The 11,474-nt window shown below is 42.5% G+C and overlaps 1 protein-coding gene across 3 annotated transcripts in view; it reads left to right on the top strand.

Annotated features, from left to right (window-relative positions):
* The first annotated feature begins 2,360 nt into the window (after positions 1-2,360).
* Positions 2,361-11,474, top strand: part of ANKRD10 (ankyrin repeat domain 10) — a 37,315-nt gene continuing 28,201 nt past the window's right edge. The window contains exons 1-2 of one of the 3 annotated variants that reach the window (XM_038128368.1): positions 2,361-2,711; positions 8,468-8,620. In XM_038128368.1, coding sequence (XP_037984296.1) covers positions 2,511-2,711; positions 8,468-8,620 — 354 coding nt within the window. In that variant the 5' untranslated portion in view covers positions 2,361-2,510. Of the gene's footprint in view, positions 2,712-8,467; positions 9,945-11,474 lie in introns of those variants that run through there. The other 2 variants (XM_038128376.1, XR_005255861.1) reach the window with 2 other exon arrangements.

Genomic DNA, 11,474 nt, shown 5'->3' on the forward strand with positions numbered 1-11,474 from the left:
CAAAGCATTTCGCTTTCCCGTGCTTCAGGGTCACCATCTATAAAAGGGCTGATTTGTCATCCATCCTCCTTTGCACTTATTCTGAGACCTATAACTTGGCAGCATTCTAGAAGCTGAAGCAATATTTTATTTTGGTGAATATATAACAATATATAGGAGATACAAATATTAGCTGCAGAAATGCCTCATGTTGAAATGCCTTGTCTGTATATGCATATCACAGTGTTATGTTTTTTTACCTCGAAGCACTTTGATTAATTGAGCTTCTTACCGCCACTCAGGACAGGATTTTATTATTCTCATTTTGCAGATTAAAAAAATTATATAAGCCTTATAGTTTAAAAAAAAAAAAAAAAGACAGCTAAGTTTAAAAGAAAAGTTTCTGAAAGCAAGATTTCCATCTTCATATTCTGACTTGGTACAGTTATAAAAATATAGCCAAATTTCAAGTGAATAATTTTTATGAATTTAGAGTTAAATATCTTAATACCAGACTTGCACTTCTAGTCCTAAATACAGGGAGATGAATATTATTATGTGCAGATCAAAACAAAACTTTGAGAACAAAAAAAGGTGTTTCATTTTGCTATGATTTTTACAGTCTAAATCCATGGTTTGTAGCTCAGGCCATCCCTGTGATATTTTAAGGAAAATCTTAAGCCCAATCTCCAGTTTGCTGTTGCAACAGCTTTCTGGAAAGGACCTTCTCTACATGAGAGCAGTACAATCCAACCAATCATCCACTCTGTCAGCGCCTTTCCGCAATGAATGAATTCCTTAATCACCTTCTTGGAGGCTAAAAAATGGCCCCATATGCTGACTGTCCAATTCTGTCCAATTCCTTTTCTCAGATTTTACATATGTACTAAAAGAGTACTTGCCACAGGATGCATATGTCAGAGGGGCGTTTCATGCTGGGCTATAAGCCAAGGTGCAGTTCTTTCTGTGTGCAGGTGTTTTCCTTTGTGCTGGAACCTTATCTCTGAGCACTGGATAGTGTACACACACGGCTTTATACATGCCAAAATGCAAAGAAGTCAAATAAGTGTAAGGAATGCCTACAGAATAACAATTTCTGAGAAGTCAGAAGTCCTACATTAAGAAAAAGATATTTCACAGTATCTTAATGATCAATTTAGACAGATGTTAAAGGAAAGCTTTTTAAATGCCTGGGTCTCTTGACACTTTTAACAGAAATTTATTTGTTCCTTCTTTTCCTCAGAATAGAATTCCTGGCTTGCATTGCTTAATAATGTATACTGAACAAGGACTATTCCTTGACACCCAGAGAAGTTGTGGAAGCCCCTGGAAGCATCCAAGGGGGGGTTGGATGGAGATCTCAGCAACCTGGTCTAGTGGAAGGTGTCCCTGACCATGGCAGGGGGGTTGGACGGTCCCTTCCAACTGAAACCATTCTATGCTTCTGTGATTCCATGATTTTCAGCGACAGGTGAGTGTACTTATATTTAAACAATTGTACTCTTCATTATCAATTAAATTTTACTGATGTCAGAAAAAGACGTTCACAAATACTTCTGACAGAAAACAATTAGGAGCAACCAAGAGAAGCTCCTTCAAAATTCTGCGGAGCCATTAGTCAGGGACTGGTTTCTGGTTTAAACAATTTAAAATCCGGCATTGTCATTTTAACCAGACACTGACAGGGTTATCCTTGGTTTGCAAACCACTGAGCAGCACAAACCCATAGTGACCTCCGAGTGCTGAAGCCGGCTTGACAGCACGTCCGTGGTGTACGGGAACAAACCACGGCAGCCGCAGCCCCGCGGCTCAGCCCTGTCGGCGGCACCTTCTCCCCGCGCACACACGGGCCGGCGCTGTCAGCCGCGGCGCCGGGGAGCACAAAGCGCTCCCGTCCTGCCCCGGCCGCGGCCACACCGGCCCCGGGCGGCGGCGGCGAGAGCGGCTCTGCCGCCTCGACAAGGAAAAATGCGGGCGCGGACGAGGAGAGGGAGAGATAAGAGCGGAATGGAGAAAGGGGAGGGAGAGGAGGAGGGAGAAGGGGAGGAGGGAGAAAGAGGGAGAGGGAACGAGAAGGAGAGAGAGGATGAAAGGGTGAGGGAAGGGAGTAGAGAGAGAGAGAAGGGAAGGGAGGGCGGGAGGGAGGAAAGCGGAGAGACGCGGAGAGAGAAGCAGGGACAGGCGAAGCCGCAGCGGGAGGAGGAAGGAGCACGAAGGGGAAGGGAAGGGAGGGGAGGGGAGGGGAGGGGACGGGAGGGTGGGCAGGGGAGCGGCCGCGCTCTCCCCGCTGCGCCCCGCCTCACGCCGGCCCGCCCGCCTCGCTCTGGGCTCCCTGAGGGCCGCGCGGCCCCGCCCCTCCGAGAGGCGGAGCCTCGCGCGCGGCCCCGCCCCGCTCCCTTTGTGCCGGGGCCGCGCGCGCCAGCCGCAGTCGCCGCCGCTTCCCGCCGGGGCAGCGCGCGCCCGCCCGCTCCTCTTTCCCCTTCTCCCTCCCCCATTCCTTCCTATTCCCTTTCACCAATCTCCCGCTCGCCATGTCGCTGGGAGCCGGCCCCGAGGCGGGCTTCTCCAGCGAGGAGCTGCTGACCCTGCGCTTCCCCCTGCACCGCGCCTGCCGCGATGGGGACCTGCCCGCCCTGTGCGCGCTGCTCCAGAGCTCGCCCCGCTCCGACCTGGCGGCCGAGGATTCCTTCTATGGCTGGACGCCCATCCACTGGGCCGCGCACTTCGGCAAGGTGGGGCCTGGCCGGGCTCAGCCGGCGGCGGGAGCGGGGGTGGGAACGGGAAGGAGAAGGGGAAGGAGGGCGCGATTCCCGCTCGCGCGCAACGCGGCGCCATCTTTGCCCCTAGCGCGCGCTGTGCCGGCAGGCGCCGCCGCCCCCCCCCCCACCCCCCCCCCCCCCCCCACCGCCTCCTGCCGCTCCTCAGGGAATCGGGCGGGACGGGAGCGGGCTGCCGCGGCGCTTGGCTCTGTTCCTGTCCCCGCGGTCAGCGAGGCGTGGGTGGCGCAGGTCACGGGGCTGGCGGCACCTGCCGTCTCGGCATCACTCATCCCGCCCCCGGTGCCGGCGGCAGCCGCTCCTCTTCCCTCGCCGCTTCTTTCCCGGCTGACAGCGGCGGTCCCGCGCCTCGCTCCTGGGCCACCGGCACAGGAACGAATGACGAGGAGCAGCCGGTATTCCCCGGGGGATGCCGGCCGTGCGGGCTGGAGGCACCGCCGCGGCGCGACCTCTTCCCCGCCCTCGAGTGATCCTGCTTCCATGCCGGCCCTTCCTCCCGGGGCCCTTGGCGCTTTGTCTGCGCCGTGTGGCCGCGATCCGGACCGCCCTCGGGCTCCGCACCTGGAGACCGATGTGTTGTGGTGCCCGTGTTATGACAACCGGCTCGTAGGAGTTTATGTAGAAGGTGCTTGTTGTGCCTGTAAGGCGCTCCCCTTTTACCTTCTGTAGGAAAAATAAATTGCGCTTCATACGTATGGAATTTTCTGCATTGGCGTCGTTGCATTGCAGAAAAGACCAAAACATAAGAGCTACGCTAACTTCCCATCTTAGAATGAGCGATATTCTAATTTCTCGATTTTAATATATGCGTTTCCTGTTTCTGATGCAGTGAGTATCTCAGACTATGTAGGATTCCAGCCTAGAGGGTTTGGATCTGGTTTTTTCCCTCATTGATTTGTCCGAGTTCAGAATTCGAGGGGCTTTTGTTCTTGTTCTCCCTCCCATTTCCCATATACTTCTAGTTGCTTATTGGTTGTGTGCCAGAGGAGGAAGATTGATGTACTTAGGGAGTTGTCATGGTTTATAAAAGGACGTTAGGAGATGGTTTCTGTAGGTTATGTGATCTTATCTGCAGTTGCTTCTTTGAGAAGCTTTTAGAAGCAGCTTTAGGTAAGTCGTCTTCCAGTCCTAAAACGAAGGAAAACAAAAATCCCTAAACCCACAAAATCCAAAATGTAGAATAGTCTTTTATCTGTTGAGAAAGACGCTAATAATCTGTGCTCCGAAAAAAGTGGAATGCCTTTATTTTCCTCGTGAAGTACTCGCAGGAAGTATTAAGGTACTAATTGGCCCTACAATCTTCTGTTTCTTTTTGCTGTCTTTAAGAATCTCTTCAGTATGAGCTTCTGGCACTCGTGCTTTTGCGAGGTAGTAGTTATTTAATTATTAGATAAAGATTTTGGATAGTTTATGTGTTGGTTTTTTTTCTTTGGGCATCTTCAGCTTTCTGCTAACCATCCTAGGTTGGGTGAGCTTTTGTGTGCATTCCAGTTTCTGTTGAAGAGACTCTTGCAGAAATAGCAATCAAAGGGAACAAGTCAGCCTGCAACATGTTATGCTTGTATTTGCTATTTTCATTTTTAGGTATGGGCAAAATTTGAGGGGTGGTGGTGTTACATAATGGGGGGGAAATCTGGCAGATGAAATGAGACTTACAAAGGTAACATAGGCTGTAAATGGGTTTTATAGAATTTTGTTCATATGTTTTTTCCTAAAAGCCATGAGATCCAGGCAACAATTTATGGAAGTTATCTACGTACTTTATAGTCTCGTTAAGTTGTGTTCCTTTCTCAGAGCCAAAGACTTCAGAACACTTTGAAAAAGTTACAGTAGTGTAAGTGGATCCCAAACCCGACTGGCTTTGTGCTTGTGTGGCACAGTTACACTTGTACCTTTCACCATTGACAGAGTGTTGCCAGCAGTGAGACAGGAGCTGCTCAGATGCGTGTCTTACATTCATATTTATGGCATTTTTGTTTCCCAAATTCACATTCATGAAAACGAAATGGAAATTTCTTCTGTTTCTCAAAGTACCACAGTTTTCAAATGTTAATTTTTGAAGTGTTGGTTAACAGTTACTGAACAGGTCTATTTCTCTTCACTTCTTTGTTTTTCTAGATTTTGTAGGGAATTCACTTGTTTGGTTCTTTTCTTTTCCTGGAAGAAATTACGTCATGACAGGACTTTGTCGGTCTGATACAGGACCAATTAGTAACATGGTCCACCAGACCATTGCTTCTCACTGCAGCTCTGTAGGATGCTGAAAAGAGAAAATTGGTTTTGTTCTTTTCTGGAACTGCTTGTGAGCAATGAAATTTAACCCAGTTCATTCATGTACACACCTGTGTGCCTGCACACACAGCAGGAGTCCGGGTTTGATGAACTTCAAAGACAGTTTCCTTTCCCTCTGCCTGTGGCACAGGTTGAACATGGAAGATGATTCTCCCTGCATCAGAAGGCAGTGCAAAAGAATTTTACAGTGAAGCTATGTAAAGCTAAATTCTTGCATGCAGTTGTAGATAAACTTCAGGAAGGAAGTAGCAGCAGCTGTCAAGTTGGTTATAAATGAATATGTGAAAGAGGAAAGGTGGCTAATGGGGGAGAAAATACTGGTGTATCACCAGTACCAGAAAAAATGGGGTCTCCTACAACTAAAAGTGAAAACACAGCTCTTGGATAACTTACTCTAAAACGCACTTCTACAGTTTGCATGTACTACTTAAATTACCAGCAAAGTCAGTTGGAGGTGATGGATATTGCAGCTCGTGTTTCTAGTTGTAATCGCTGGGCATTTAATGACAGTATGGCACTCCTTTTAGAGATCACAGCAAGTGCAGATTTACTTGCTGTGTCGAGTACCTGTGGTGGAGTTTGCATTTTCAGGACATTCCCTGACTGCAGAAAAGTGCTTGTCTCCTGAGATGTGCATTAATTCCCATTAGAGTTTCTGTATTTTAATTGGAGTTAATTATATGATGCCCTAAATTACACTGGTATTCCACAGATTTCTGAGAAGATGGGTCAGAATGTAAAAATGTTCATAGTCTAAAAAACTACCAGAGAGGTAGAAAATACAGGACTTGCATAAAAAAATTGATTTTGATCTTAATTCACTTTATTTTGGACTAACCTTAATTTTCTTTTTAATCACGTGCAATTGAATTTTTATTTTCTCTGACCACATCTCTTTGCTTGTGCTCTTTGCCTGCTTTTGTTTTTTGTCATTTGACTGTTTACATTATAGGAAGTAAAATAGTAGTAAATATGTTGTGTTTCTTTTGGAACAAAAGTGGTAGAGATAAAAATGCCTGTCTCCTGCTTGGTATTTTGCCAGTGTTGTGGCCTGTATGGAGGCCTGTCTTTCTTCACTAAATCAATTTAACCTCTGCTTTAGGTTGGAAAATATCTACTGTATTAAATTTAGGTTATTTAATGAAAGTGTATCCTGATCTCAAGCATAAGTGATCAAGTGAGGTATTGTTTTTTGTCATGTTGACTTTTCCTGTTCATGGATGGAATAATCTTGTTCTTCCATAAAGTTGGAAGAAGCAGGTTTTTCTGACAGCCATGATACAGAAGATCCACACTCAAGCTTTTAATGGGATGAAACATATTCATATTTAAAGCCCTATGACTCTAAAGTCAGAGTATGAAAAAAAAAAAGAAAAACAATGTATAAAAATGAAGTTGCATGGATAATCATGGTGTGTGGCCATCTTAGATTTAAGCAGTGCAGGATAGTGCTGGTGAATCAGTTTGTGTTTTTTCCTTTTCAGTCGATGGGCTGTAATGCCTGTCTAATTAAGGAATTCTTTCGGTCTGGTGCCTGTGCAGGAAGTACTATTCTTTCCTGAAGTTGTAATGCTTGTCTGGAAGTGTTTCCAAATGAACTCTATTAATAAAGTCTATTGTTCTCAAAACTGGCTGAAATTTATTTTTGCCTTCAGTTACCACAGATGAACCTCTTGGTGTATCTGGAGGGGTGTTTTCCATCACATGACTTATTAATAATTGCATTGTTACAACTTAATTAACACTACTAAGGATTGACAACAATATTATAGGTGCTAACATGTGAAGATCGTGGAAAGTCTAATATTGGCAAATACAAAATGTAGTTCAGTAGTCTAGTGTTGAAATTATACATTTTCTTAAACAAGTTATTGGATGTGGGGTTTTTTTTCATTACTATGCAATATTCCAGTTATCCTCACCCTTACTTCATGCAGTTAGTGAGTTCCTGGTACAACTGTGTTCAGCCTTAACTCCATTACAGTCCAAAAAAAAAGACTTCTGTATATCCCAAGGGATAGGGTTCATATGTGTTGTTTGAATTTTATGGGGGAAGGAAACAAATGAAATTGACAACGTATTTATAAAATACTTCATTACAGGGGTTGGTACTTTTATCTTTTGTGTAATTTGGCAAGATCAGGAAATTTAGAGGTTAAGAGAGGGAGAAAGAAAGGCTGACATACAGCAGTGGAGAAGAATGTTATAATCCTGATGTTGATGCTTCTGTCTGAGTCGAGTTGCCAACCCACATTCAGATGATTTTTAGTTGCTCCTTCATGGACAGACTATTCCACAGCTGTGGTATGGCTGATGATTTCTTTAATTGTGATACCCTGAGACACCCACAGATTTGTTTTATATGAACCAATGCTGGAGCTGGTGTAAGGGTCTTTGTTTTGCTGTTGCATTTGTGTGCAGTGGTATTTGTTTTCTACTCACAGTAAATGGATGCCTAGACTAAACTGTTTATTTCAGCATAGTGAGTCTCTTTTCCTATCAACAAGACAATGTTACTGTGTGACAGGAAAGGAGTGTTGTTTTGACTATTTTTGAAAGTTGAGGTCATCGTAGCTGTGGTTTGCCTAGTTTCTACAAATGAGAAGTTATGAACCTTTAAAAATAGTATCTGGCTATCTGACACTTCTTGTTAGTATGTTAGGAAAAAAGGCAGAATATAATTTGACAATTACTGCAATTTTTTTAAAAGAAAAAAGGCTTTTATTATCTTTATGGTGCCACAAACAAGAAGCCTGTTTAGTTTTTAAGTTTCTTATCTGAAATAACAAGAAAATGGTGGAATTAAATGATCCCTTTTATAGATTTAACACATTATATATATTCTTAAGTATTAGTTTTCTTGACTAATCTTCTGTCACTCCAGGAATACATTGAAGAAATAAAAAATCTTTTGTTTTTCTGATCTACCTTTTTTATACAAACTCTGCTGAGAGCATGAGTCCAGCATCTGTGTATCTCCTAACAACACTTTTGTTTTGGCAAATGTTATCTAATAATATCTCTGGTTAGTATCATGTTTGCTGGATCAGTTCTCCTCCTTTTTTTTTTTTCCCTTTCCTTTTCTTTCTTCCCTTTCCACCCTTTTAACAAAAGTGAACTGAACATCTCTTGTTGTAGTCAGGATTGAAGTGTTTATGTCCTCTTTTCTCAAATTAAAGGTGAAATTCAGTTTGAGAGGTGAGAATTAAGTACTTCTCAGGCATGGTCTGTGACCAAACGAGGAAGGAGTGTAGGAGGAGGGAGGAAATCTAAATTTCATAGTCTGTCTTATTTATCATTCATGTAGTCTTACTAGTAAGTTTAACTCTTCTAGGTTTTATGTATTTACTATCACATGCTAATTGTCATAGCACATCTGTGTAACGTTTTTGGTTTTATTTTCCCTCATGTCTTTAAAGCTGGAGTGCCTAATGCAGTTAGTAAGAGCTGGAGCTTCTGTAAATGCCAGTACAACACGTTTTGCTCAAACACCAGCCCACATTGCTGCTTTTGGAGGACATCCACAGTGCCTGAATTGGTTGATTCAAGTGGGGGCCAACATAAACAAACAGGTACGGATTAATGTGTATTTCATGTATGCATATAGTTCTGCAAGGAGTGTCTTGATCCCTTTTTATGACGTGTATGAGCCTTACATTAACATACAGATGCTTCATTTTTGACATCAGCTGAAGTCAAGTGACTTAATTATAGGCATTTTACAGTTATAGGCATTTTACATTGCAGTAGAGGTAGGACTAATAAATGTCCTTTAAGCCTCTAGGGGTTTGGAGGATATTTGTTTTAGGAATTGACATCTTGCTTGCTTCTTGAACAAAGTGGTAATGTTGCCTTGGTATTGGCAGCATTAGCAAATACCCTGATACTGTAGTGCTGCTGCAGGGGCAAGAAAAAGACTAGTGAGGAACATAATACTTAGTGAATATGCTAAGAATTGAAAAATTTACTATTACCTACAGAACCATGAAACCTTTGTGGGGCTTCATGATTTACTCATACATCTAACTAGTAAGAGATGCCTTGATTTATTTTAAGGTGCATCTGGTTTTATGTTGTTTTTCTTTTAGATTATTTCTAAAGCTTTTCTAGTAGCTTTCTGAAAATAGACCAGAGACATGTACTTGACTAACAAAGAATGAATAGGTGATTTTAAAAATTTCTTTTGCCCTTTTTTTTTTACTATAATTTTGATTAGTTTTAGGTGAGTATGTAATTTATTTGGTAGAAGAGAATACATTAATATAGCAAAATTCCTGCAAAGGAGTGTTGTACTTTGGTACAGTAACAGAATCAATACTTAAAAACTATCATCATGTTTTTGAAGAAAATGTTTGAAGTACTGAATGAATCTGTTATGTATGCTGGTCATACATAACATCCTTTTTAATGGTAATCAAAGTATTTTTAATAATATTCTGAGACTAATTAATACTACAGCATATGCTGTTGTTAAAAGCTGTGGTATAGCACAGCATCCATAAAATGTCTGGCCTGTTAAATCTTGCATTATACTTTTCTTAAAATATTTAAGGGCCAGACTGCGTTTTATATGCAGTAGAGTTAAGCTAAGTCTGCTGAAGAACTAAAACATTTTGCATTTCTAGAGTTTGGTTCTTTTTTTTTTTTAAGCTGTGCAAAAATAAGAAATGGGGAAGTTTGTGTTGAGTTTTCAGAAAAGAAGTCTGGTGCATTGAGAACAGCTGTGAGACACCAGGAGAATTGTAGAAACAATGAAGGTGGCTGGATGCAGAGGCTATAGATCGCATCTTCTCCTTGATACCTGACAAAAGTAACTTATGCAAAAAGTTATTGCTGCATAGTGGTAGAATCTTCAGAAGAGAAAATACAAGAACTGTAAATGCATCTGGAGACCAGGTAAGAATGTAAAGAAATGCTGATTAGAGAGGAAACGTGGCATGCACAGAATAAAGATATACAAATAACTGCTAAATGAGAAGAGAAGAATGAATGAAAGTGAATGAATGAGAAGAATGAAAGTTTCCAGCTATGAGGATACAGAGAAGAACTGACCAGTGAGGTTGAAATGGAGTTGAAGAACAAGCTTGATGTCCTGGAACATGATGAGGGGGAAAAAAATCACATGTAGCGAGTGAGGTTGTAGCAAAGAAGAAAGTAGCAGCTAGCTCCCAGAAGAAGAGGAGAACAGTGTGGAGAGATCTCTCCATGGGCTGAGGGCAACATGTAGATGACTCTAAAAGAAAGCAGAAGGCAGTATAATATGCAGTTAAAAATGGGCAGGAGACTCATTCCAGCTTAAAAGAATTTACTAAGGCAAGCCAGTGACTCAGGAGTCTGTGTGTTGCTGGCTTGTTGCCAGAGCAAAAGGCCTTCCACATTGTCAAGTTCTCAGATAGTGATGCTAGTATCCTATAGACTTCTAGGGACAGACTGAGGCAGTGACAGACCATGGACACAACAGAGATGGGTGCTAGAGCTGACATGGTGGGTGCCTTGTATGTCGTTAATGATAGGCTCAAGTTACACTTCAATATAGTAACTTCTTTTTTGCACCCACAAAATACTAATTGAACATATGACCAGAGGTATTTCAGACTCAGTTTAGTGACAAAGTAAGAAATCTCTGATTAATTAAAATGGTAGTAGAAACAAAAAAGCCTCTTAAGTTTGTAGGATACAACTGGTCAGTCACACTGTTTTCTCATACACAAGCACTGAAAGCTAGGCAGTGTGCCTTGGTGATAACTAAAGCAGAAAGCTCATCCCACAGATAGTTGGAATGTTTCATACATGGCTATGTAAAGCACAGTGCATGCTTTGCTGTCCCCAGTTCCTTCAGCTGTTTATTGAATTGCAGTCAAATTCTACTATTCTTGTTTGATTTGAACTCCTTAAATGATCTTTGTTCCTTATTTAACTTGCAAGCACTTTTAGGTGATCATCTAGGGCTTCCACCCACACTTTTGAGCTTTTGGAGCACTATTTCCTGATGTGTATTTTGTTTATTCCTTCCAGCTCGCTGACTGATGCTGTACTCCAAACAGACATAGTCACTGGCTAATGCTTGTGTGAGGACAAGTGTTCCATGGACACTGGATACAAAACACATGCTGAGAAAGATCTGGGAATGCTTGATATTTAAACTAGTAAACTTTTCCTTGCAAACTGACTTCTGGTCATTGGCTACAGACTAACCCTTCACTTCTGGAAAAAGAAAAGGATAGCTTCTGAAAAGGAATCCACTCGAGTCTCAGTTTTACCGTAAAGCTCCGGTACTCAGTAGAGTTTGCATGCATGCTTTTGTATCTGCCCTGAGGTATTGTATTCTAGCTCATGCTGCCTGCCCTGAAGTTTAGGAAAACTTAAACATGTCTTATCTTGTTGCTGGTGACAGTTGCCCAGGACACTTCTCAGGCAGCAGCAATG

Source organism: Motacilla alba, chromosome 1 (genome assembly GCF_015832195.1).
Source record: "Motacilla alba alba isolate MOTALB_02 chromosome 1, Motacilla_alba_V1.0_pri, whole genome shotgun sequence".
In the NCBI taxonomy this organism is placed as follows: Eukaryota; Metazoa; Chordata; class Aves; order Passeriformes; family Motacillidae; genus Motacilla; species Motacilla alba.